General features: G+C 40.9%; 1 protein-coding gene across 1 annotated transcript in view; it reads left to right on the top strand.

The window, feature by feature from the left end:
* Nucleotides 1–5,770: 5,770 nt before the first annotated feature.
* The window catches only part of slc13a5a (solute carrier family 13 member 5a), a gene marked incomplete at both ends in the record, with an annotated part of 46,565 nt that continues 29,689 nt past the window's right edge, over nt 5,771–22,646 (top strand). The window contains 8 exons of the mRNA XM_080831891.1: nt 5,771–5,875; nt 9,496–9,624; nt 9,963–10,099; nt 11,596–11,795; nt 12,548–12,725; nt 13,474–13,596; nt 14,039–14,251; nt 16,461–16,567. Of these exons, the coding sequence (XP_080688017.1) occupies nt 5,771–5,875; nt 9,496–9,624; nt 9,963–10,099; nt 11,596–11,795; nt 12,548–12,725; nt 13,474–13,596; nt 14,039–14,251; nt 16,461–16,567 (1,192 nt within the window). The remainder of the gene's footprint in view (nt 5,876–9,495; nt 9,625–9,962; nt 10,100–11,595; nt 11,796–12,547; nt 12,726–13,473; nt 13,597–14,038; nt 14,252–16,460; nt 16,568–22,646) is intronic.

The raw sequence follows: 22,646 nt of genomic DNA, 5'->3' as shown, positions 1-22,646 counted from the left end.
CTTTGGGGTCTCCGCCTGCAGTATGGCAACCAGGTATTCATTAGAGTCCCCCCTTCGGTGTACACACTGACTCTAACAGGGAGTCTGAAGCATGGTGTGTTCAAGGAACCAGGATATTGACTCACTATTCAAATCTCTATTCAAATTAGGTATGGGTTATAATTGTCCTGAATAGTATTATTCTTAGAGGCTGTACACTGGGTAGACTCTTCACGTCTGCGGTCGGAGTAATGCACATTAAAAGTTTTACAATAAGGTCAAATGCGATAATGTTTAATTTAAACAACTTTTTTACACAAAACCACATAACCTGCTAAAGTCACAGGATTGGATTTTTTCTGATGCCAATTTCAGGCTGTTAATATAATGACATTTTATGCTTAACACTAAGTGCACTATCAACTGTACATCCAATCTCAACATGGCTACAACATACAAATAAAGATTGAACTTATGCAGCATTATCTTCGCATGCTAAATGCTAACAAAGCTAAAGATTGCCATGGAGAAACCTGTGCTGGTCACACCGAGATAGGCAAAGATATTATGTGTTGCTCCACCTCCATATATTAGAGTGCGTTTCAAATGAAAATGTGCAAATAATTATCACAGTGCCTAGCGGTTGATGAAGATTAAAACGTGTGTAGACAATCAGGGAGAGCAAAAACATTTAATAAACTTTTTAAAATGTCTGATCTCTTTCAAGGGCAGAGTTGCTGAGAAATCGGAGGCCTCATGTTAAAATGTAATATTTTATAACATAGATGCAGTTAGATTTGTTCTTGCTTGAGAAGAGAACTATTTACTATTTGTACAGGTAATAAAATAGTAGCTATTACCTATGCCTGTTTTTTTATTATTTCTCTCACATTTTGTTGATCCCAACTTTAGCTTTTTTTTCTTTTTTTTTTAAATGATACTGAGGAGCACTCTAGTTATGCTAGTCACGACACCTGGAGTAGAGGTAGCTTCTGAGAGTTAAAAATAAAAGGCCTTTACTTACCAAATCTAAATGGGAAAGGGAGGGAAGCCGCGATATCCAAAAATAATGGAGAAAAAGACAGCAACGGTGAATGTACTACTGGGCAGCTCACTTTGTGTGCAACACTGCAAGTCCCCCAACCCCTGGTTAATATTTCACCCCCCATTGATTCATTTGAGGCACTACTTAGTTGTAAATGTGAGTGTCAATACACTGTTAAATGTATAGATATCTGTAGGGAGTAGGGATGGGTCATATGATGCCCAAGCTGATAAGGTAATAAATGTCCTACCTTACTGATGGAATACTCTTAGTGCAACTTAAGGTATAACTTATTTTCAGCTCACTATGAGCTGTTGTTTTTCTAATTTGTCCTGAGAGTCACTGTTCATCAATACATTTTTATGGGGTTTCAATGCATGGTTGTGGTATGGAGTGTTTTTGGTAATTAGTTTGATTAGTTAGTAAGGAGATTAGTTTAATTAAACATGCTAACAAATGCCACGTGAACTGTCTTAAGTCCACATCACCATGTTTTCTTTTCAACCTGCCACAAAGACCAGCAAAACACCACAGACTTGAGGTTCTCTGTGTTTTCAAACACATATTGACCACATCACCCCAACCCGCCACCCACGCAAGACCTTGGAGGCTTTCTCTCAGCCCATAGGTCACTTACAACCGTTGCAATCCCAGCATGCATTGGGTCAGCAGGCTCATGGCTACTTCAATGATAAAGTCATCTGGGGTGACAAACTGTCACAACCACATAAATGACAGATGCTAAAAGCAGCTAACGAATATCATTGAAATAAACACTCTGACTATAAGGAGCGTGCAATACATATATCTGCTCTGTTCATATTTCCCTCAGTCCTATATATAAAACATATGCAATCACTTTAATATAGATACTGACTGACAAATAAAGGTGTGGGTTTTATAGTACACAGTTGTGAATGCAAGAGCTTCTGTAATGATAATGCCATCCCTAATCTAACACTCCTGACTTCCACTTCCATTGATACAATATGGTCCTAGTGACTCTTCATACATTCTCAAAGGAAATAAACATGTGATAGTAAGAGATTTGTCTTTCCCATGAAGCTACTTGGTCATATCTGGTTAGGTAACGGTTTCTCTGACATTAGTAATCCTTGAACCGAGTAGGAGGAGACTCAGTGTGTTTGCTCTTCACTGGGCCATTTGTTTGCTACCTCTGAACAAACCACTGGCTCCTAACCTTCAGCCCTCGAGCCTCTAGGTCGTCACCCACGGAGGGGCCAAGGGGGATGAGAACACCAATGTCCCCAACCCACCACATCACGGCCCCTGCAGGGTTGAGCCCTGGGGCACAGGGGCAGATGGGAAAACTAGAGTTTGTGAATATGTACCAGCATGGAGGGTAAAGCTTGGGCAAGAATGCATTTGTCAGCATACCTCAATGCCCCCATGATCAAATGCACTGTACAAATACTAAGGGACTTGATCTACATGCTATTATTTATATGTCAAAACAGTTTTACATACATTTGTGTGTGTGTGTGTGTGTGTGTGTGTTATAGTAGCCTTAAGTACTTTGCAACTTAATAAATAATTAAGAATCTTAAGACTGTAACAGAATGTATTTACCCTTCAGGGTTAGGTTGGTTGTGTATACATGGGAACAGCATTATAGTAAAAGATGAAATAGATCCAATTACGTAAGTAAACTTTACCTGAGGATATATGTGAATTTGATATTATATTTAATACACTATAGATATTCCACAGTCACTGCCCTTATAGAAATCAAGTTGGAGGATTGATACCCACCCATTGATTGTGACCACTATTGGGACAGTAATAATCATGCACCAATATGACATTTAACTAAAAACCAGTTTCAAAAGGTGTGTATCTAAAGACCAAAACAATAAGATTAGTATTATTTTTAAAGAGAAAAGATTATTAATCATGCAGGCAAGAAGTTCACATATCAGGAAGCCATGGCTCATGCCTCGGGTATTGTACATTTAGACTGTGCATATGTGATAATCAAATCAAATAAATAATTGAATACAAGAATGGGAGCATTCAGAGAATGCAAACCTCTGTCTTGTTACCTTGACCTTTGACCTTGACATCTGAAAATCTAATCAATTATTGCCATTATATTACCCAATCTCCCCACAAAGTTTGATGGAAATCGGTCCATGCGTTTCTGCGTAATCCTGCTGACAAACAAACGAACAAACATACAGGGGTGAAAACATAACCTCCTTGGCGGAGGTAATAAGTAAGTGGGGGAATGCAATTGAATGTTTTCACAAATCACTTGTGTGATACCCAACAGCAGGGGGCAGCAGCTCCTCAACAGTCCCATACCATCCTGCCAGGAGCTCATATATCATTCACATATACAGTGCATTGAGTTCCTAAAGAATAGTTAGTTAATTTAATTACTGTCCAAAACAAGTGGTTTAATCTGAATTTTAAAATATTTATATTGTTGTCAAGCTTAAACTTCCACTTAGTATATAAACATGTTTTAATAAATGTTGTCCTCCCTCTGGCTCTGAGACTGTTAAGGGACGGAGTGAGGTGATCCAGTGGGTGGCAGTCTAAGAGGGGCTGATGTGGTCGCCTCATGACATATTTGGCAGCATAAAATCTGGTTTGAGACTTACTCAGATGCTGAGGTTTAGGATGACTTACTTATCAATATTTGCCACTGTAAATTGCTTCATATTGAAACATAATGTTTTACTTATTCATCTGTTTTGAAATATACTCTTATCATTCCCATCACAGCTTTTGAGCCCTTGAAAATAAACCAAAGTACTAACCGCGCCCTTAAAAGACCTCTGGTCTTCCTCCCTTAATGTTGCTTCACACTTAAAGCAACACTATGCAACAATTTGACACTTTTTGAGGTATAGTTTTGTAGGTAACTAGTTTCATCCTAAAATTCACTTTGGTGGCATATGATCATTTGAAGGACTGATAAACACCTTTGTCTTTACCACTAGCCATCCAGGATATGCCCTATGTAATTCTGTGTTCTGGGCTGTAACACCTTGCAAATATGGAAGAAAAGCTTTCACAGCATTACATTGCCTGCTATACTGCCAAAAGAAATCAGTTAGTGTGTTAGCAAGCTTCTATCAGTGTTAACTGGGCTGTTGGTGATGATCGCAATGTTTTTGCATGTCTTTTAGGTAGTAAGCTTGCTAGATTTGGAACAGAACTCCTTATTGCTGTTTTAATTCACAGCATACTGTGAAACTGAATGTGCAGCAGCAGAAGAGGAAAATCTATTTGTCATATTGCAGCACACTCATTCATTACCAAGAAAGAAAGAAGACAGACAAGAAAGAAAAGTTCCTACTTCAGTTACAGGAAACGGGAAAGACCTTAGTGATGTATATACTGCTGATGTTTTCAAAAAACAGATAAACATTCAATGAGCACACACAGCACACACTCAAACTTCATGCTAACCTGTGAAACACCTAGATTAGTGCTGAAGCCCCCTGAATCCAATGGTGTGACGTGATGTGAGGTCCTTTAAGATTTCCAAGAGTTGTTTGATACTAATCCTCATCCTCTGCTTCACACACAGGCCCTCATTGTCTCATCTCAGCCGGTATGTCAGCACGACATCCCTCCCGCACTGGATAGGGTTTCTCTGGTGGGGGGGGGGAGGGGGGGGGGGGACGACTCACCGGCTGATTGCTCCCTTGTCAGTCCAGTTGGGTTAGGTGGGGTCTCTACTGAACACTCCCTTGTTAATCCAATCTCTTTCTGCCTCCACAAAGCAACTGTGTTACACATGCACATACACTTATATATTCATGCAGACAAAGACATAAACCGACACAAAGAGACTGTCACACACAGATAAAGACAGGTCCTGATGTAACACTAACATAACATTGTACTTATTCAGTGCATGACATCTATAGTAAAGAACTGTAACTGCTGGAATTAAGTTTTACATGACTGGTGGACCAAGAGGTCAGCTGAGGTTTGAGGAAAATTAAACAATCTACTTTTGTTGTAAGTGCAAGTTACTTGTGGTCACTTTTAAATAATGAGATACAAATATTGCCTTCTGTTTTGCTTTTCATGATCAAGACAGCCCATAATTAGCTGAAGCAATCACGGGGATGAGGCTGATTTGGCAGGAAGAACCAGTCCCCAGTTCTGTAGGGAATCCAGGTTGAATTGTAGGTTAATTTTCAATGGTAAAAACTTATAGTTAAAGGGGGCTAGAAGCAAATTTGACAGTCTAAGTCCTTAAAATCACGTATCAGACTCTGATTACTTTAACATATTACCCTACCACAAATCCGTTAAAACATCACAGTTCATATTTCAAAACACATTTTTAAGATAAGTAGAATTAAAAGTAGCCTTCAAGTTTTCTAGTGTATCACAAGTTGACCGTAACTTAACCAATCTATACTTCTAGAACAAAGAAGCGACTATGTATTGTTGATGTATTTATTCCTCAAAGCTCCATATTAAAATTTTAGAGAGACGTGCACGTGCTCTTGCATTCTAGGAACACAAATAGTTGCCCGAGCACACTCTCTGTCTTTTAGCCTAGCTTTGTGTGTGTGTGCGTGTGTGTGGGTGTGTGTGTCTGTGTGTGTGAGGGAGGGGAGCGAGATTGTGCCATTGTAGCGCATCTGTGAAGCGAATCGGTTAGACTCTGTCAGAAGTGGGATTTCTCACCATTGCTTTCACTGCACTGAGCAAACGTTTGGGAACCTGTTGCGTGTCTGACATCTCTCTGCGCAAATGTTGGCAGCACAATTAAAAGTGCTCTGGGAGATGAGAAATGGAATTATTCTCTTCTTCACTCCAGTTGTTTTCTTACCTCTTCCTCTGGTCATTGGGACAACGGTAGGAGTCTTTATTTACACTTGTATTATGATGCTGCCATTTGTCAAAGTAATGCTCTTTTTCCAGGGCCAGGCTCCAGTTTTTAACAAGTCCAATCTCTAATCCAGTGAATGTCGTGTGTTTAATGGTGTGCAACGTAATTCGAAAATGTTGGCTACACAACAGGTCATATCATACACATAATTGATAGCCTGTCCAACTTATCCATGCAGCGTCTAAGAACAAATATGGTAGGCTCATGTTTTAGTCCCTCCGTATCCGGAACTCCATCAATACAATTCTGTTCGAAACACGTCTTCAGGAGCGAGGTTATAAGGTCGAGACCTTGCGTGACACCGGGGTGACACATTCCTCTGTCATTCACAGAGGCTTTGCCTGTTGGCGCTAAATGCCCCCCACTGCACTCTTGTTGTCTTAACCCTTTGTCGCCGCGACGACAGGGCGAATTGGGGCTCAATCGTGGGAACTCTCGCTCTGCACAGCCGTTCTAAGCTCAAACATCAACCTACTCTCGGTTGTCTCCTAGGGAAGACCCAGTTAAAACTATGCGGAATGGGCGTCCTTGTAGATTTCCGGCCAAATCAGTCTTTGAGTTCATCTTAAAATCCTTTTGTACATGGTGATCGTTTGCAATTCAACTATCACCGTCAATTCCACCTCTGGTCACTAACGGCAAGCTATTTCTTCTTGTCAGCAACAGTCAGAGACTGATATAACACAGGATTAATATCTGAGTAAGTAGCCTAGGAGAGGTCGGAGTTGTCTCTTCATCCATTGAATCCTTGTCATCAGAGTTCGTCTCTTATGATGAGGATGATCAAATAAAACGTAGCGTACAAATAATCAAATAAAATAAATGGAGAGAGACCATATAAAAGTTTGCATTTTTATATGACATATTTTTTACTTTAGTATAGCCTTTTCTGTCCCCATAATGACATTATGACAAATAGTGTTTTTAAGTATTCTTGTGCTTGGTGCTTGCATTGGTGAACGGCCAATATGTGGAAATGAAAGAAGGGTGCGATTTGCCGGGGGGGATGGTGGGGATTTACCCCCCCCCCCCCCCCCCCCTTTGGTTTTTACATCCCCACCTCAGCTGGATGAATTTCATACATGGGGGGGATAACCCTCAATTATTAAAAAAAAAACAATGAAAAAACAGACAGGTTGTGAAAGCGTTTTCTTACACTCGTTCATCTTACCCGAACTGTTGGCATTCTCAGAATTCGCGAACGTCCCCATGCACATAGGCCTAAACACATTGTAGCCTATACATTGTAACAATAACATTACAAACACGGAAATGAGCAAAGCCAGCTAATTAGGCTACTGTACAATGAATATGAAAATATTTGTTCACTGAATTAGCGAGTTCTGTCCAAAACAGTTGCGTTTCAGTTTTAAAGTTTAAGTTTCGGTTTCAGTATTTCAACGTGAATGAGAGGGAGCACAATAACTGAGCGTCTAGCAGCGATTATCATATCATAGACATATATGATGCATGTATATGAAGAGAACTAGGCCTATGTATTGCTTGTTTTTTTTTTTCAAGATAAAAAAAAAAAAAAAAAAAAAACATCCCCCCCTCTGGTTTTTGGACAAATCGCACCCTGAACATAAGCCACATGTGTACACATGTGTGTAGACCTTCTCTATTTTTCGCATTTTGTTATGTCGCAGCCGAATACTAAAATAGTTTCAATTATCTTTTAAATAATCGTAAATAATGCTTGAAAGAATGCCAAGAGTGTGCAAAGCTGTCATGACAGCAAAAGGTGGCTACTTTGAAGAATATAAAATATAAAACATATTCTGGTTTGTTGATCATTTTTTGTTTGCCACATAATTCCATAATGTGTTCCTTCATAGTTTGGATGTCTTCAATATTAATCTACAATGTAAAAAAAAATTAAAATAAAGAAAAACCATTGAATGAGAAGGTATGTCCAAACCTTTGACTGGTACTGTAAGTATTCAGACCTTTGCTATGCCACTTGTGCCTCCCATGTCTCTTAGTCATCTTGATATGTGTCTACACCTTGATTGATCCACTTGTAGTAAATTCAATTGAATGGACATGATTTGGAAAGGCACACACCTGTCTAAATGAAGTCTCACAGCTGATAAAGCATATCAGAGCAATAACAAAGCCATAAGGTTAAGTGAGCAAACGGGCCTTGGTAAAAGAATCAAGAACCCAATGGTTACTCTGGCTGTTCTCCAGAGATCCTGTGTGGAGATGGGAGAAACTCCCAGAAGGGCAACACTCCGCCGATCTGGGCTTTGTGGCAGCCGCTTGGAGTTTTCAAGCTACGCACCTAAAGGACTCTCAAACTGTTCTCAAAAAAAGATTCTCTGTTCTAAAGACACCAAAATTGGCCAGTGTCTAGTGTCATATCAGGAAAACAGGCACCACTCATCACCTGCCCAGTACCATCCCAGTGGTGGTGGCAGCATCATGCTGTGAGGTGTTTTTTAGCGGCAGAGACTGGGGCACTGGTCAGGCCTGAGGGAAAGCTGAACAGAGCAAATATATCCTTAATGAAACCCCTCACAACTCTGTGAATGTCCTTGAGAGACCCATCCAGAGCCCTGCCTTGAACCCAATCTCTGGAGAGACCTGGAAATGGCTGTCCACTGACAGACACCATCCAACCTGAGAGCTTGAGGGCATCTGCAGAGGAGAATGGCCCCCTCCCAAATCCAGGTGTGCAAAGGTTGCCCCATCATACACAAGAAGACTCAAGGCTGTAACCGCTGCCAAAGGTCCTTCACATTAGTACTGAGTAAAGGCCAGACCTGTTCCTGTTTATATATTTGGACGTTGCCTGCTGAGTAACAAGCAAGGTTGTATTATGAATGCCTGATTGTTCTACTCTGACCTTTCTCTTATGAAACATATTCAGGACATCACACTGTCTTTATGTGCCTTGCTGAGAAATATAACTTTGTTATCCAGGTGCAATTGACGCTGCAGTGAAATAAACCCTGAAACTCCATAAAATGTATTATCTTAAGTGCATAAAATCTCTTACATAACCATCACCATAACCATCACCTGAGGATCATGTAAGCTGTGGAGATTGGTCCTGATAAGATATGAAATGTTAACGCAGCTTAATGTGAAGATTTGACATCATGATAAATGTTTTCTCAGTTCTATGTTGTTTTATTTCACCTTGGCATGTGAATGAGTGATTGACTGACAGAAGGGACAGGACCTTTGCACCTCACTGAAATGCTTAATGTGGTCCAGCTGTTGAACCTTGTGTGGGTCATCTACCTTGAAAATTGAGTTACGCACACAACCAAAACACAGAGGAGTGAGGTTTCTTCACATCCCCACACCCCTGTGGGTATGTGCTGTGTGAGCTCCTCGTGTTAAAATACCTAACTTGTGTTACAATAGGAAGCAATACTATCATAGCATGGCATGCTCTATGCTACTGCACAAATAAAAAGTCACACAGGTTGAAAATCTGGTGCAAATAAAAAGCAATATATATATATATATATCTTTTAGCCTTAAAAGGACTATGTTAAAGTTTTTAGAAGCACAGCACAGCTGGTGTAGCAACTTCATTTGTGTGTGTGTGTGTGTGTGTGTGTACATGCAGGAGGCAGCCTGTGGGTATGTTATTGCACTGATGGCGGTGTACTGGTGCACGGAGGTGCTGCCGCTGGCCGTCACTGCCTTGCTTCCAGCTGTTCTTTTCCCTCTCTTCGGCATCATGCAGTCTCAAGACGTAAGCGTCACCTGTCTTACCTCACCTGTCCTCTCACCTGTTCAAAAATCACAGAATCTTTTTTTCCTACCTTACTCATCTCAATTCACTCCCAGTCTCAATCTGTTCTGTATCGAGTTCCATACATCAACTACTTGATAAGGAACTGTTTTACTTGTCATAACTGCAGTATGTCAGTGTGTTGCATATCCATGTGTTTGTTTCTCTTCTCATGTGTGTTCTCATGTCATCTCTCTCTCTCTCTCTCTCTCGCTTTCTCTCTTTCTTTCTCTCCCCCACCCCTCTCTCTGTATGTATGCATGTGTGTGTCCATGCATGCTCGCGTACGGATCCTCCAGGTGTGCATGCAGTACTTGAAAGACACCAACATGCTGTTTGTGGGGGGGCTTATGGTGGCTGTTGCCGTGGAGCACTGGAACCTTCACAAGCGCATCGCCCTGCGGGTGCTTCTGCTGGTCGGAGTCCGGCCCGCACTGTGAGTCCTCCTCTCCTCTCCGCCGACTGGCACAGATCTCACTGCTCTCTCCAGAAGCTGCTGGATCTGGACCGGATACGGCCCTCAAGCCTTAGGCTTTAGATCTTGACTTATACAGTGCAGCCAGACAGTGGTGGTTGTTGCGAAATGCTTCTAGACCTGCTATATGGAAGTATATATGAAGAATAATACAGTAGTTGAGGAATGTTCTATTGACTTCTGTGCATACTGATATTTAGTTTGAGGTGGTGTTTTATACGCATATGTTGATCATTTAGATGGCCCAGACATATAAAGAATTAGATCAAATAGAGCAGAAACAGAGTGTGTAAAGTGCAACACTTGGCAACACTGACCATTTTTTCAAGACTTCAAAGGTAAATCATCATTCAATTTACAGAAGCATTTTCATTTTCTGTAGTACTACTACCTACTACTGTCTTTTACTAATCCAGCCATGATATGTCAAATTTAAACAGCCAAAGTTGGATTGAACTCCTATTTTCAGTACTTTTGATGAAACAATCTGATAATTTATAATTGAATATATGTGTGCGTTTGTATTAACAGTTAGAGGATATGTGGTTCAGAGAGAGTGTCAATATATTTGTGTAATAGCCATTTTGTCTGTTTTCTCTGGTTCTTAGATTCCCAGGCCATAGTACCTGTGTCTTTCTTCTTCTTCTTCTACTTCTTCTTCTTCTTCTGTCTTGTCTTATTATCTGTAGCCAAATATTGGGTTCAGTAGGTCTGGATGTGTGTTAAATCCCTAACCGCTGTGTGATTGTCAGTGTTTGCACTAGTGTGTCAGATGTGATAAAGCAGGTTTATCTGTTTACTGTGGCGCAGGGGAATCAATTGCTGTGTCGGCTTTTCGGCCACACTGTCAGGTTGTTCCAAAAGGGTATCTTAAGTTGTGTGAGCAACTAGAACATCACAAATTGTGCCCTTGTTCAACATCAAGTACTGCCAAAAGGACTGTTAAAGAACTCCAGATAATCCTTTTAGGTTCAAATAGTTCTAATTAGACTGTAATAGCTGTTAGTGTTGCTCCTATAATTGTACTACTATAATAGAGGATTGGGTTGTCAAAAATGTGAAAAGTTAAACTCTAGCTATCCGTTGAACAATGATTCCTGCATTTACAGTCTCCCTCTCTCTGTCTCTTTATCACTTGCTCTTTTTTGTCTGTCTCTTTATTTCTCCATCTGTCTCTGTAGTGCCATCTCTCTGTATCGCTCTCTGTCATTCAGTGCGAAGTTGTTTGGTTGCTATTCCTATTTTTATGCATTGCCAAATGTATCCCAAGCACAAAAAGGACAGTATAATAGTGAAAGCCTATAATAGTGAAAAGTGTCTGAGATGATAATAACACCAAGATCATGGTGGCACATCATAGTTGTTCATCATACATGATTCAGTACCCAGGGATCTTACATCTGAAGGTTTATATACAAACACCTGAATGAATACATTTAAAATGTGTCTCCCCCCAGACTAATGCTTGGCTTCATGGGAGTGACGGCCTTCCTGTCCATGTGGATCAGCAACACGGCCACCACAGCCATGATGGTGCCCATCGTGCAGGCCGTGCTGCAGCAGCTCAACCACCAGAGTGACCAGGGGGGAGAGGAGAGGAGCATCCCCCTGCCTGAGGCCGGAGACAAGCCAGCCGAGAAACAGAGTGATGGACAAGGTGAGAAACGCCTCCCAGAGGACATGGAGACAAGAAGAAAATAGGATTAAATGCAGGAGAGAAAGAGGAAAGAAAAGAGCATGGGATGACCTTCCAAATACACCTCCATGCCAAATATTTTTAATAATGGACATTATTTCTCTGAAACTATTAGAACTATAAGAGTTATAATTATTAGGAAGGTAAATAATGTCTATCCAAAATATGATTCATTGTGAATCTCGACAGATCAACATGCTCCATTTCAACATGTGGTGCTGATGGAAGGCTCACAGCAGGTGTTATGTGAGTGTACATATGCACTGTGCTCCAGCGCTGTCCAGTAGGGCTGCTTCCCAGCATGGGTGTTTTCATGGCGGCTCAGTCTTCCTTTGGCAGCGGGGATGATAATATTTTGACTGGTGACATTGGGAGGGGTTAGGTTTAGGGGTACCCCCTGACCCCTGGCGGTATGCTGAACGAGGTTTAGGGGGTATTCCCCTTCTTCTCTCTCTCTCTCTGTCTGCTCCTCTTTTTCTCTTTCTCTCGTTTTTCATCTCTCTTGTCTGTCTGTCTCTCTATCTATTTCTCTCTTTCTTCCTTTCTCTCTGTATTTCTTGGGGTTTAAGCTTTTCACATCTGGCTGGTGATGGGTTGTGCAACCATTACTGATACTGTGAGGTGTCTCTGGTGTAATCCTTTTCATATCCTCTTGCTGACTTTTCTGATGGTTAATTGAAGTCTTTCTCTCCTGCCCTCTCTGTCCCCCCTAGTGGTTATGAATGGAATGTCTGTGGAGGTCGAGCGTGAGGAGCTCCGGAGGGAGGAAGAGGAGCGGATGAAGATGTGTAAAGGCCTGACCCTGTGTGTGTGCTATGCGGCCAGCATCGGTGGCACCGCCACGCTCACAGGCACCGGCCCCAACCTGGTGCTCAGCGGACAGATGAATCAGTACGACGCCATTTTTACCCTCGGATCACTGACAACGCATCAGCTTTCATTTAGCCATGTCCTCTCACTGACTCCTAACATGAACATCACAGTTTTAGTTTAGCGATAGTCTTCTCAGTTCCTTACTGGATAGATTACATAGACACTTTAAACCATGTCAATTTCCTCTCATTAACTCTCCATACTTAGCTTAGCTTTGGTTTAGTTATGGTGTATTGTGCTTTCAGCTAGCTATCAGTCTTTTGCCCTGTTTTCACTAACTACATTACACCTGTCTGCACACTGCCTCTCCCAAACGTATTATAATTTCTCATTCCAAACGGTTTTAGTTTAGTGGTGGACTTCTTCGTTCCTCACACAGGCTACTCACAACATTTTGGGTGTGTAGTATTTAAATAGATAGCAGTCAGTTAGTTGCAACCATGACACCACTGTGAGATTGATCCAGAACACTCAGTAATTACACATAGGGAGTAGACTTCACTAGAATGAAATGTCTTGAAATGAGGGCTCTACTTCCTTTTTTTGCATCATTACTGATTATTCATCGTTACTTTGTGTGAGTGTGTGTGTGTGTGTGTGTGTGTGTGTGTGTGTGTGTATGTGTGTGTGTGTCTATCAGGGGGCGTCCACTGAGTTTCGATGTTCAGCTTGGAACGGGAAGAGGTTATCGATGTTGGGAACTCTGCCAACAGAACTAGTTTGACCTCTTGTGTTCTCTCCCCACCCCTCCCCCTCCCTCTCCCAGACTCTTTCCAAAGAACGGTGACGTCATTAACTTTGCTTCCTGGTTTGGGTTCGCCTTCCCCAACATGATCATCATGCTCACGCTCGCCTGGCTCTGGTTGCAGTTTGTCTTCATTGGGTTCAAGTGAGTTTGAGATCAGATGCAGTGCACAGCCCATCAAAATGTTGGCATGCTCCACCCAGCTCAGTAGAATTATCTTTCAGCCACTGATGCTCTGATTTACCAAAGGTTTATGGTTGCAACATGATATCACCAACAATAACAGTATCCAAGCTGGGTTACTTGAACAGTTAAATATTAGTGACAAAAAAAAACATGTTTTTTTACACTGTTTGATGATAGATGTTGGAGTCCTTACTATGGAGTGTTATGGGATGATCCTGGGTATTTTGGGGAATGTGATTTTTTCTCCTGTTTTAGACATTGTGAATTACTGGTTACTGTCCCCATAAAAGGACATACATGCACAGACACACACACACACACACACACACACACACACACACACACACACACACACACACACACACACATTTATATATACATATGCTTTCTCCCCTCTCAGCTTCAGGAAGACGTGGGGCTGTGGAGTTGATAAGTCAGAGAAGGAGATTGCTGCCTATAACGTGATACGTGAGGAGCACCGGAACCTGGGGCCCATGGTGTTCGGGGAGCTCAGCGTACTGAGCCTGTTTGTGCTCCTGGTGGTGCTGTGGTTCACGCGGGAGCCCGGGTTCGTGGACGGATGGGCAACCCACCTGTTCAACTCAGAAAAAGAGTATGTATGTAGGCAACAGAGACATGTGAGGTTGTGTAGTAGTAAGCTGTGGCGGGGTGTGTGTGTGTGTGTGTGTGTGTGTGTGTGTGTGTGTGTGTGTGTGTCAGTTTTTCAGCTTCATCGATTTCATCTCTAGTGCATTTTGCAGACATGACATTTTGCTATGAACAAATTAATGAGGAAAAAAAAATAAAACAGTAATAAACGTGTTCCTAAAGTAAGGATAGCACACACTTACACAAAATATGCCAGAGAGGAGATACCTCCTCTGATTGACAATGCAGAATGCAAATTTTACATTTAATTTGCACGTTAATAGCTTGCCTTAAAGTTCAATTCTATTTTATCTATCTATCCATCCATCCATCCATCAATGGCAAAACAAGTTGTTTTCCTAACGCACTGTGCCATGACTAGCAATAATAATCAATCTGTGCGTCAGAAAATAACCATGTAATTGGTCCTTTAAAAATGGGAAAGCACATGTTTAGAAGGGACATCACAAACACATCATGGACATGATGTTGATCTAGGCCAAGGGGCAAACTGTGGTTGTGTTGGCCCTTATCAGGGAGAGTGACAAAGGTCTTTTTTATACCGTGTGTCAGATTCAGATCATTTGTGAATGGGAGAGTGAAAAAGCAATATTCAGTAGTATCAGAGGGTATATCACACATCAGGGAGAGAGAAGTCTGTCCAACCTCACGGAAAGCCTTGCACTTGAGAGAGAAAAGGGAAAAACTTTATGAGTATTTAACCACTTTTAGAACAAATAAAGGGTTTTCAATGTAAGTGGGAATTCAGTGGGGATTGGGTAAAGTTCCAGTAAATGTGAGCTGTTAACAATTGAGCCTGCTCTTTCTCGATGACTGACATTATGTGACCACGGGCCTCATTTATAAAACGTACTTACGCACAGAACTGATCTTAGACTGTGCGTGCGATCAAAAAGTACAGATTTATAAAAACCGTCTTAGACGTAGAAAATGACGTATCTCTACGTGTGGTTTTAGTTCGTGTAAGTACATTTCCTTGCGGCAATACTGGAGTACTGCAGGAATTCAGGACTCTCTGAGCGCCGACAGCCGACACGCAGTTTCATCTTCATCATCCTCAGCACCACCGTCACCATTTGGGCTAATGGTGAAAGGCCAAATTAATGTTTCGCTCAATAAAATCAAATAAACTATTAGAATAATTTACACATGAATGAGATTCACATCTTATGTATTCTGTTTTAATTTCACAAGTGTAAAACATTTCGCTCAAACTTATAGCCTATAAAAAGACTAATAGTGGCTTAGTTTTCAATAGGAGATATGGCTGCATTGGCGATGTTAGAGGATATTGCCAACTGCGCAATAAGGAGAGAGAGGGTTTTTTTGTGATCGCGCAGACTTTTTGACACAGAATGATGTATGTCTGATAAGCAGGTACCGCTTGCCGAGAGCGTTGTGCCCAAATGGCCTCTCGTCTAGAGAGGCGCACCAGAGGCAACCAGGCCATACACGTTCAGGTATTGTCCATTCTTGGATTCCTGGAGCCCCCCCAAAAGTTTCATTAGCCCCCCCAAACAAAAATGGTTTAATTTCTTTTATTCTGAGATCGTCAAACTCGCACCTATCAACCGATTTTGTGTACGTCTGTTTTCTGTGGATCTCACTTACGCTCATTTCAGGAAATGTCTTAGACAAAATGTAGGATGGTTTCTACGCAACGTTTTATAAATGAGGCCCCACGGCTCGTTATTTAAAAGACGAAAAAAAAAAATCTGCTGACTAGATCTGGCCGAGATCAGGGAGGACCTTATTTCCACAGAGTAGAAGACAGTAGTACTAAATGCTTCCTCACATGATCAATTTTCTGAATTATTCTGTTATGTTAAATAACTGTTTGTTAATATTGTGAAAATGCTAATGTTGAAGTTGCAAATAGTCTGTCAGATCAGTAAGTCATTTCTGAATATGAGGGCCACATTTAGTTCAAACTTCTTCTGGTGGATGTCATGTCACTGCTATTCTGAGTCCTTTGAAAAGCCTCTATAATATGTTTTGGATGTTATATGACCCTCTGAAAAGCCTCTATAATGTGTTTTGGGAGTGTTATATGACCCTTGTAACATTTTGCCATGCGTTGTGTGGCTTGTTTGGCTTGTTTGGTTTGACCCTTTTGACTTGATTGACTAGAGCTTGACTCTGTAAATCCACAGGTTTGTGACAGATGCCACGGTGGCAGTGTTCGTGGCATGTCTGCTGTTTGTCCTGCCCTCCAAACTGCCCCGTATCTTCTGCGGGGGGTCACAGAGTTTTGACATAGGTGAGTCATCCTAACAACAGTGAGTATTGCAGAAATTACACTCCGAACTGTGTCAGAGTGTGTGTGTTTGTGTGTGTGTGTGTGTGTGTGTGTGTCTGTGTGTGTGGTATCAAAGCTTTCACACAAGTGAAAATTGGAAATGCCTACTTCTTGTTGGAATAAATAAAAAAAATGTACCAATGCACCACTGTGCTTTGCAAGTATGTAAACCATGTTCATGTAACTGTATATAGTGAATGGCCCTCTCTTGTTCCCAGGTGTCTTGATTGTCAATTTGGAATAGGCAAGGCAAGGCAGGTATTTTTATATATAGCACCTTTCATACACTGCAGTCATTTAAAGTAAAGCAAAGCTAAAATCAAATCTAATAAGGTGTCGTTACAGGAAAAAATGCAGTAGCGCTAAGTGTGTCCTAAACTTAACTGAAAGCCTGGTCAAATAGGAATGTTTTCAGCCTGGATTTAAGTGTCAGGTGCCGTGAATGCCCTCTCTCAACATTTAAGAGCAGCGTAGTAGAAAACGTTCACGGCCGCGAAGAAAACTCTGCAGCAGCTTAACCTGAGATACACACTGGCTCACCCAGCAACTTGGAAGGGGAAAAAAATGAGCTTCACGAGCGCCAAGGAGGCTGAAAAATTCATCAAAGTGGGCCGCGATGCAGATGGGTGAGCATTAACGTTCCGTTTCAAAGCAGAAGCATTGTAATATAAAGGGTGACATGGACAATGAGAAATATACTCATTTAAAAGTGGACAATGTGTAACATACATTGGTGGGGGTTTGGGTTTGAACCTGTATTGCCTGAGCGAAAAGCCAGAGAGAGATGGCTGGAGGTAGCCTGACGATGTCATACTCATAATTCTAGTCAGAATATGAGTCTGAGACCGGACCACTGGGCTGTGATTATGGGGCGTGTTTCAACGAACCAGGAAAGAAAATTCCTCTTCGCTGAATTGGATACCTAGAACCAATCAGAGCAACGTAGTATTATTACCATCTGATAGATTCAACTTTTACCTGATCCCGTAGGAAGGACGGCAAAAACATCTTTTCAATCGACAAATGCCTTGATCGCGTTTCTCTGTTCCTCTTTCAAAATGAATGCGCTGTCAATATCTGTTGAGATATGCCTGCTCACGTTACTTAATTAGCACTCAAGGCTAGAAGCTACCATTAGTTTTAATGTTTTTTTTGTCTACGCTGTTAGCATAACCTTTCAATAATGGTCTAGAGTGCATAAGTTAAGACCTACAATCCTAGGCAACATTGGTGTTGCGTATACACAACTAACCGAGTCAATGTAGACATAAAAAAAGTCGTGTAGATACCTTAAATCATATCAAATATGTCCCACTAAGCTCCCGAGACGGCGCCATCTTTGTTCGATGTATACCGGTATTCTATCTATGTCTGTCCATCAACGTATAAAGCCCGCCCTTACAATTTGAATGGTCAGATCCCTTTTCGGGGCCGTTTAAACCCTCCCAACTAGCTTGACTCCAGACTGAATCTCCCAGGCCAAAAATGTTGTGGGCGGAGTTCAGGCTGGTATCCAGGCTAGGCTGGAGGTGCAATACGCCACGGACCAAATCGTCCGTTATTTTTCTTTCTTTTCGTTTGTATTAGTATGGCTGGAGAAAAGCCAGGGGCCCTAGTTAACTTTTTGTGGGGCTTGTTTAAGTTTAGCATTTTGTGCTTTTTCTTTTCTTTCTACAAAAGTGTTAAAGTTTACACCGCAGTTTTTGAGCGGGTTTGTATAGAGTTGTTTTTGGTGATGACAGACAAAAGCGAGATGTTGAGACTATATGAAGCACTAAAAAGAGGCATGGCCAATTTTGATTTAAACAGAATTTCACAAGGCAATTTTCCTTTGATACTTAAAATATGACTAGGAACTATGTTACATGCATAAGCTGGAACATCAATGGATGCGGGAATCCTGCAAAAAGAGGGAAGGTACTAACTTATTTGAAGCATAACAAGACTGATATCGCTTTCATACAGGAATCACACTTTGTAAACGACGAAGCAGTCAAACTGAAACGGGGTTGGGTCGGACATGTTTTTCATAGCTCTTTCTCTAGCAAACGGAACGGGGTTATTATACTGGTCAACAAAAACTTGAATTTTATTTTACTTAAGGAGGTTAAAGATGAAGAGGGCAGAATGGTATGCATACAGGCGCTGATAAATGGGATTACGATGACACTGTGCAACATTTACGCACCAAACAAGGGAGACCCTAATTTTTTCCATGAAGTAAATAAGACACTGGGTGAAATGGAGGGCCAGATAATACTTGCAGGAGACTTTAATCAAGTTTCAGATCCCCTTTTGGACAGGAGCAAACTTAGTGGCCCAATAATGTCTAAGGACAGAGCTGCTATTCATATGATCAGCGAGGATATGGGATTGGTAGGCATATGGCGCCTGATAAATCACAGTGACAGGGAATATACCTTTTATTCACACTGCCACCAATCCTATTCAAGGATCAGTGGCGGTCCGTCAGGGCCTTCAAGGCCTTCTCTGCTGGCCTAAACATGATCAGAAAATAAATGTAACAAAATAAATTTAATTTTAATATTTTCTTTTCATAAATATGTATTAAATGATTCCCCAGAGTCCATTATCTTCATTTCATGCTTCCAGCGTTGTTCATTTATGTTAGAGCTTTCATCCAATCATATTTCCGCTATCATGTGTTGCCACGCTCCTTGAAATCTTCCCCGAGAACAGATATCTTCCCTGAGGCCTTCAGAATTCACATTGAAGGCCCGTGTACATCTGATTGGTTATCACAACCTGCTGTTTCAGTTCATTTAAGTTGAATGAACTGAAACAGACAGTTGTGACAACCAATCAGATTTCGAGTTGGCGACACTGGGCCTTCTAGAAGGCCCGGAAGATTTCTTTCCTCACGTTAAACGTGACACGTAAACGTCCTTTGATTGGATACTGAGGCAGACCGGTGCAGTGCTTCAGTGCTCAGTTAGTTTAGCTGGCTAAACGACGTACATCGGTTTCAATGCTTATTCTTCTAGTTGTTTCAATTGGTAAGACTAAATATAATTACATTAACCAACTCAAATAAATTAGTTTACACAAACTTGATAATTCCAGTTTTTGATACAATTACAACGCCATTTTCAAGACGGAACTTTCAAGAAAAACTGGATATCGTGAGGATGGGACGGTTAATGAAACTGCTTTGCAGGTGGGACAATGCGATGTTACTTGTTAAACTTGTTAAACCTCACATTGAGTCACATAGGCTACTTTTGGTGGACTTAATAAAACTTTGTAGACTAATCCCTGAAAATCGCCTTTTATTTTTAAGTTGTGACAGTAATATCCAAGCGATCATATAACTTAGAGTTTACTACTCTTAATGTATTGTTAATACGGGTGTATTGATTTGAAATGCTCCGGAAATATGAATAAAGTCTGTTGTACTCGACTATGTTAAGGTGATGCAATGCTCACTTATGCTGCTACTATAAAATATACTGGTTCGAGAGCCATGGCGTCATAATGATGGTATGAGGAGGTGGATTCACTCAGTTTAACATCGTGTAGGACATCGCTGAAGGCCTAGTCGTGAAATGCACGGACCGCCACTGTCAAGGATTGATATGTTTTTGATATCAAACACTATAATAAAGCAAGTGGTTGATTGTAAAATTAACGCAATGGCTCTCTCTGATCATGCAGCAGTGGAGCTTAGTATTGACATAAATGCTGACACTGAAAAAAAAGGTAGATGGAGAATGAACACGTCATTACTAAAGGATGAATCCTTCAGTATGTCACTGAAGGACAACATTGTATCTTTTTTTGAAGTTAATGCTGGCAGTGCAAGCACACGAGCGATGGAATGGGAAGCATCTAAAGCATACATTAGGGGGAAAATTATAGCACATTCGTCTAAAAAGAAAATAGAGGATATGAGGAGAATAAAGGAATTTGAATCTAGAATTAAAAATTAGGAAATAGAACTATCAAAGAAATTCTCAGATAAACTATATCAAGATACATGTAAGCTTAAGTTTCAACTGCAAGAAATGTATAATAAAAAAGTGGAATATGCTTTATTTAGACTGGGGACAAATTTCTACGAAGGGGGAGAGAAGACAGGCAAGTTGCTTGCTAGACAACTAAAACAACAAAATTCCTATAGTGTAATACCAGCAATCAAGAAAGGTGATAAACTAGTCTCCTCCACAAAGGAAATAAATGAGGTCTTTCAACAGTACTACAAAGAGCTATATTCATCAGACATCAATCCCAAACCAGAAGAATTGACAGACTTTTTCTCTAATTTGACTGATTTACCTATATTGGCACCTGAACAGGTTGAATTCTTAGACAATTCAATAACACAGGATGAAATCAGGAATGCAGTTTCATGCATGAGATCAGCTAAATCGCCTGGCGGCGATGGGATCCCTCTGGAGTATTATAAGCAGTATATAGATATCTTGGCACCAATATTGCAGGATATATTCAATGAAGCTTTTAATTTAGGTACCCTTCCCTCGACATTTAATGAAGCCTTAATATCAGTGATACCTAAAAAGGACAGAGATACCACAAACCCCGCTAACTACCGGCCTCTAAGTCTGATCAATGTAGACTGCAAGATCCTAACTAAGATCTTGGCTATACGCCTGGAGAAGGCTATGCCGAACATTATCCACACTGACCAAGTAGGGTTCATGAAAAATAGGTCTTCCACCGACAACATGAGAAGATTACTACACCTAATCTGGCTGAATCAGACAGGAAAAGACCCGGTCGTTGCCCTCTCGCTGGATGCTGAGAAGGCATTCGACCGAGTTCAATGGGAATTTTTATTTGCAGCCTTGTCACATTTTGGATTTGGGACAACTTTTATTAAATGGATTAGGACTATATACAAACACCCTAAGGCAGCGGTGATAACAAATGGTGTAATATCACCTACTTTTAACCTCACCAGAGGTACTCGACAGGGCTGTCCCCTGTCGCCACTACTATTTAATATTGTACTGGAACCATTGGCTATTGCCATCAGAGCTAATGCAGCTATTAGGGGGGTGGAAGGAGGAGGAAGAGAGCACAAATTATTATTATATGCAGACGATATTTTGATGCTGATAAAAGACCCATTAAATTCAATACCACACTTGATGAACACAATACAATCTTACTCCAAATTATCAGGGTACAAAATTAATTGGACAAAATCTGAAGCTATGCCTATATCTGGATTATGCAACTCAAGTTTACTGACAAATTTTGGCTTTAAATGGGTATCAAAAGGGATGAAATACCTGGGAATCAAACTAAGCAGTGAAGTGGAGGAAATGCCTACATTAAATTTAGAACCGCTGATGCAAAAAATTAAAACAAACTTGGATAAATGGGGGAAACTCAGGCTTACATTATGGGGAAAGATCAATGTGGTAAAAATGGTGGTCGCACCGCAGCTTAATTATGTGCTTATGATGTTGCCAATAACTATATCCCCTCAGATCTTTAAACAGTATGATAGAATAATTAGAGAATTCTTATGGGACAGGAAAAGACCCAGAATCAAACTCAGCAAAATGTGCTCTCCTAGGGACAGAGGGGGCTTGGGACTGCCAGACCCGAGACTATACTATGCCTCCTTTGAAACACTGGAACAAAGACAACCAGCTAGAGTGGACTACTATTGAAAACAAACTGTCATTCCCTTTTACTCCTATTGATAAATTATCCCAGTCTTCACATAATGTATTGAACCCTATTTTGTCTCACTCAAAAGAGATCTGGACCAAAATACATAAAATGCACAAATTATCTCACTGCAAACAAATGTATTCCTCTCTGTGTCATAACCCCATGATCCGCATTGGAAAGGCATCAATATACTGGAAGGAATGGCATCTTAATGGAATATGTCATATTACCGATCTATATGAGGAGGGGGTGTTCATGTCATTCTCTGACTTAAAAATAAAATACAATCTTAAAGGAAAGGATAACTTTTGGAAATATCTGCAGATCAGGGACTGTCTTAAGTCCAGGATTCAATATAAGGATGGAAATCACA

This window comes from Sprattus sprattus, assembly GCF_963457725.1.
Source record: "Sprattus sprattus genome assembly, chromosome: 1".
Classification (NCBI taxonomy): Eukaryota; Metazoa; Chordata; class Actinopteri; order Clupeiformes; family Clupeidae; genus Sprattus; species Sprattus sprattus.
The sequence above is the reverse complement of the archived record's forward strand: the minus strand, read 5'-3'. Positions and strand labels throughout refer to the sequence as shown.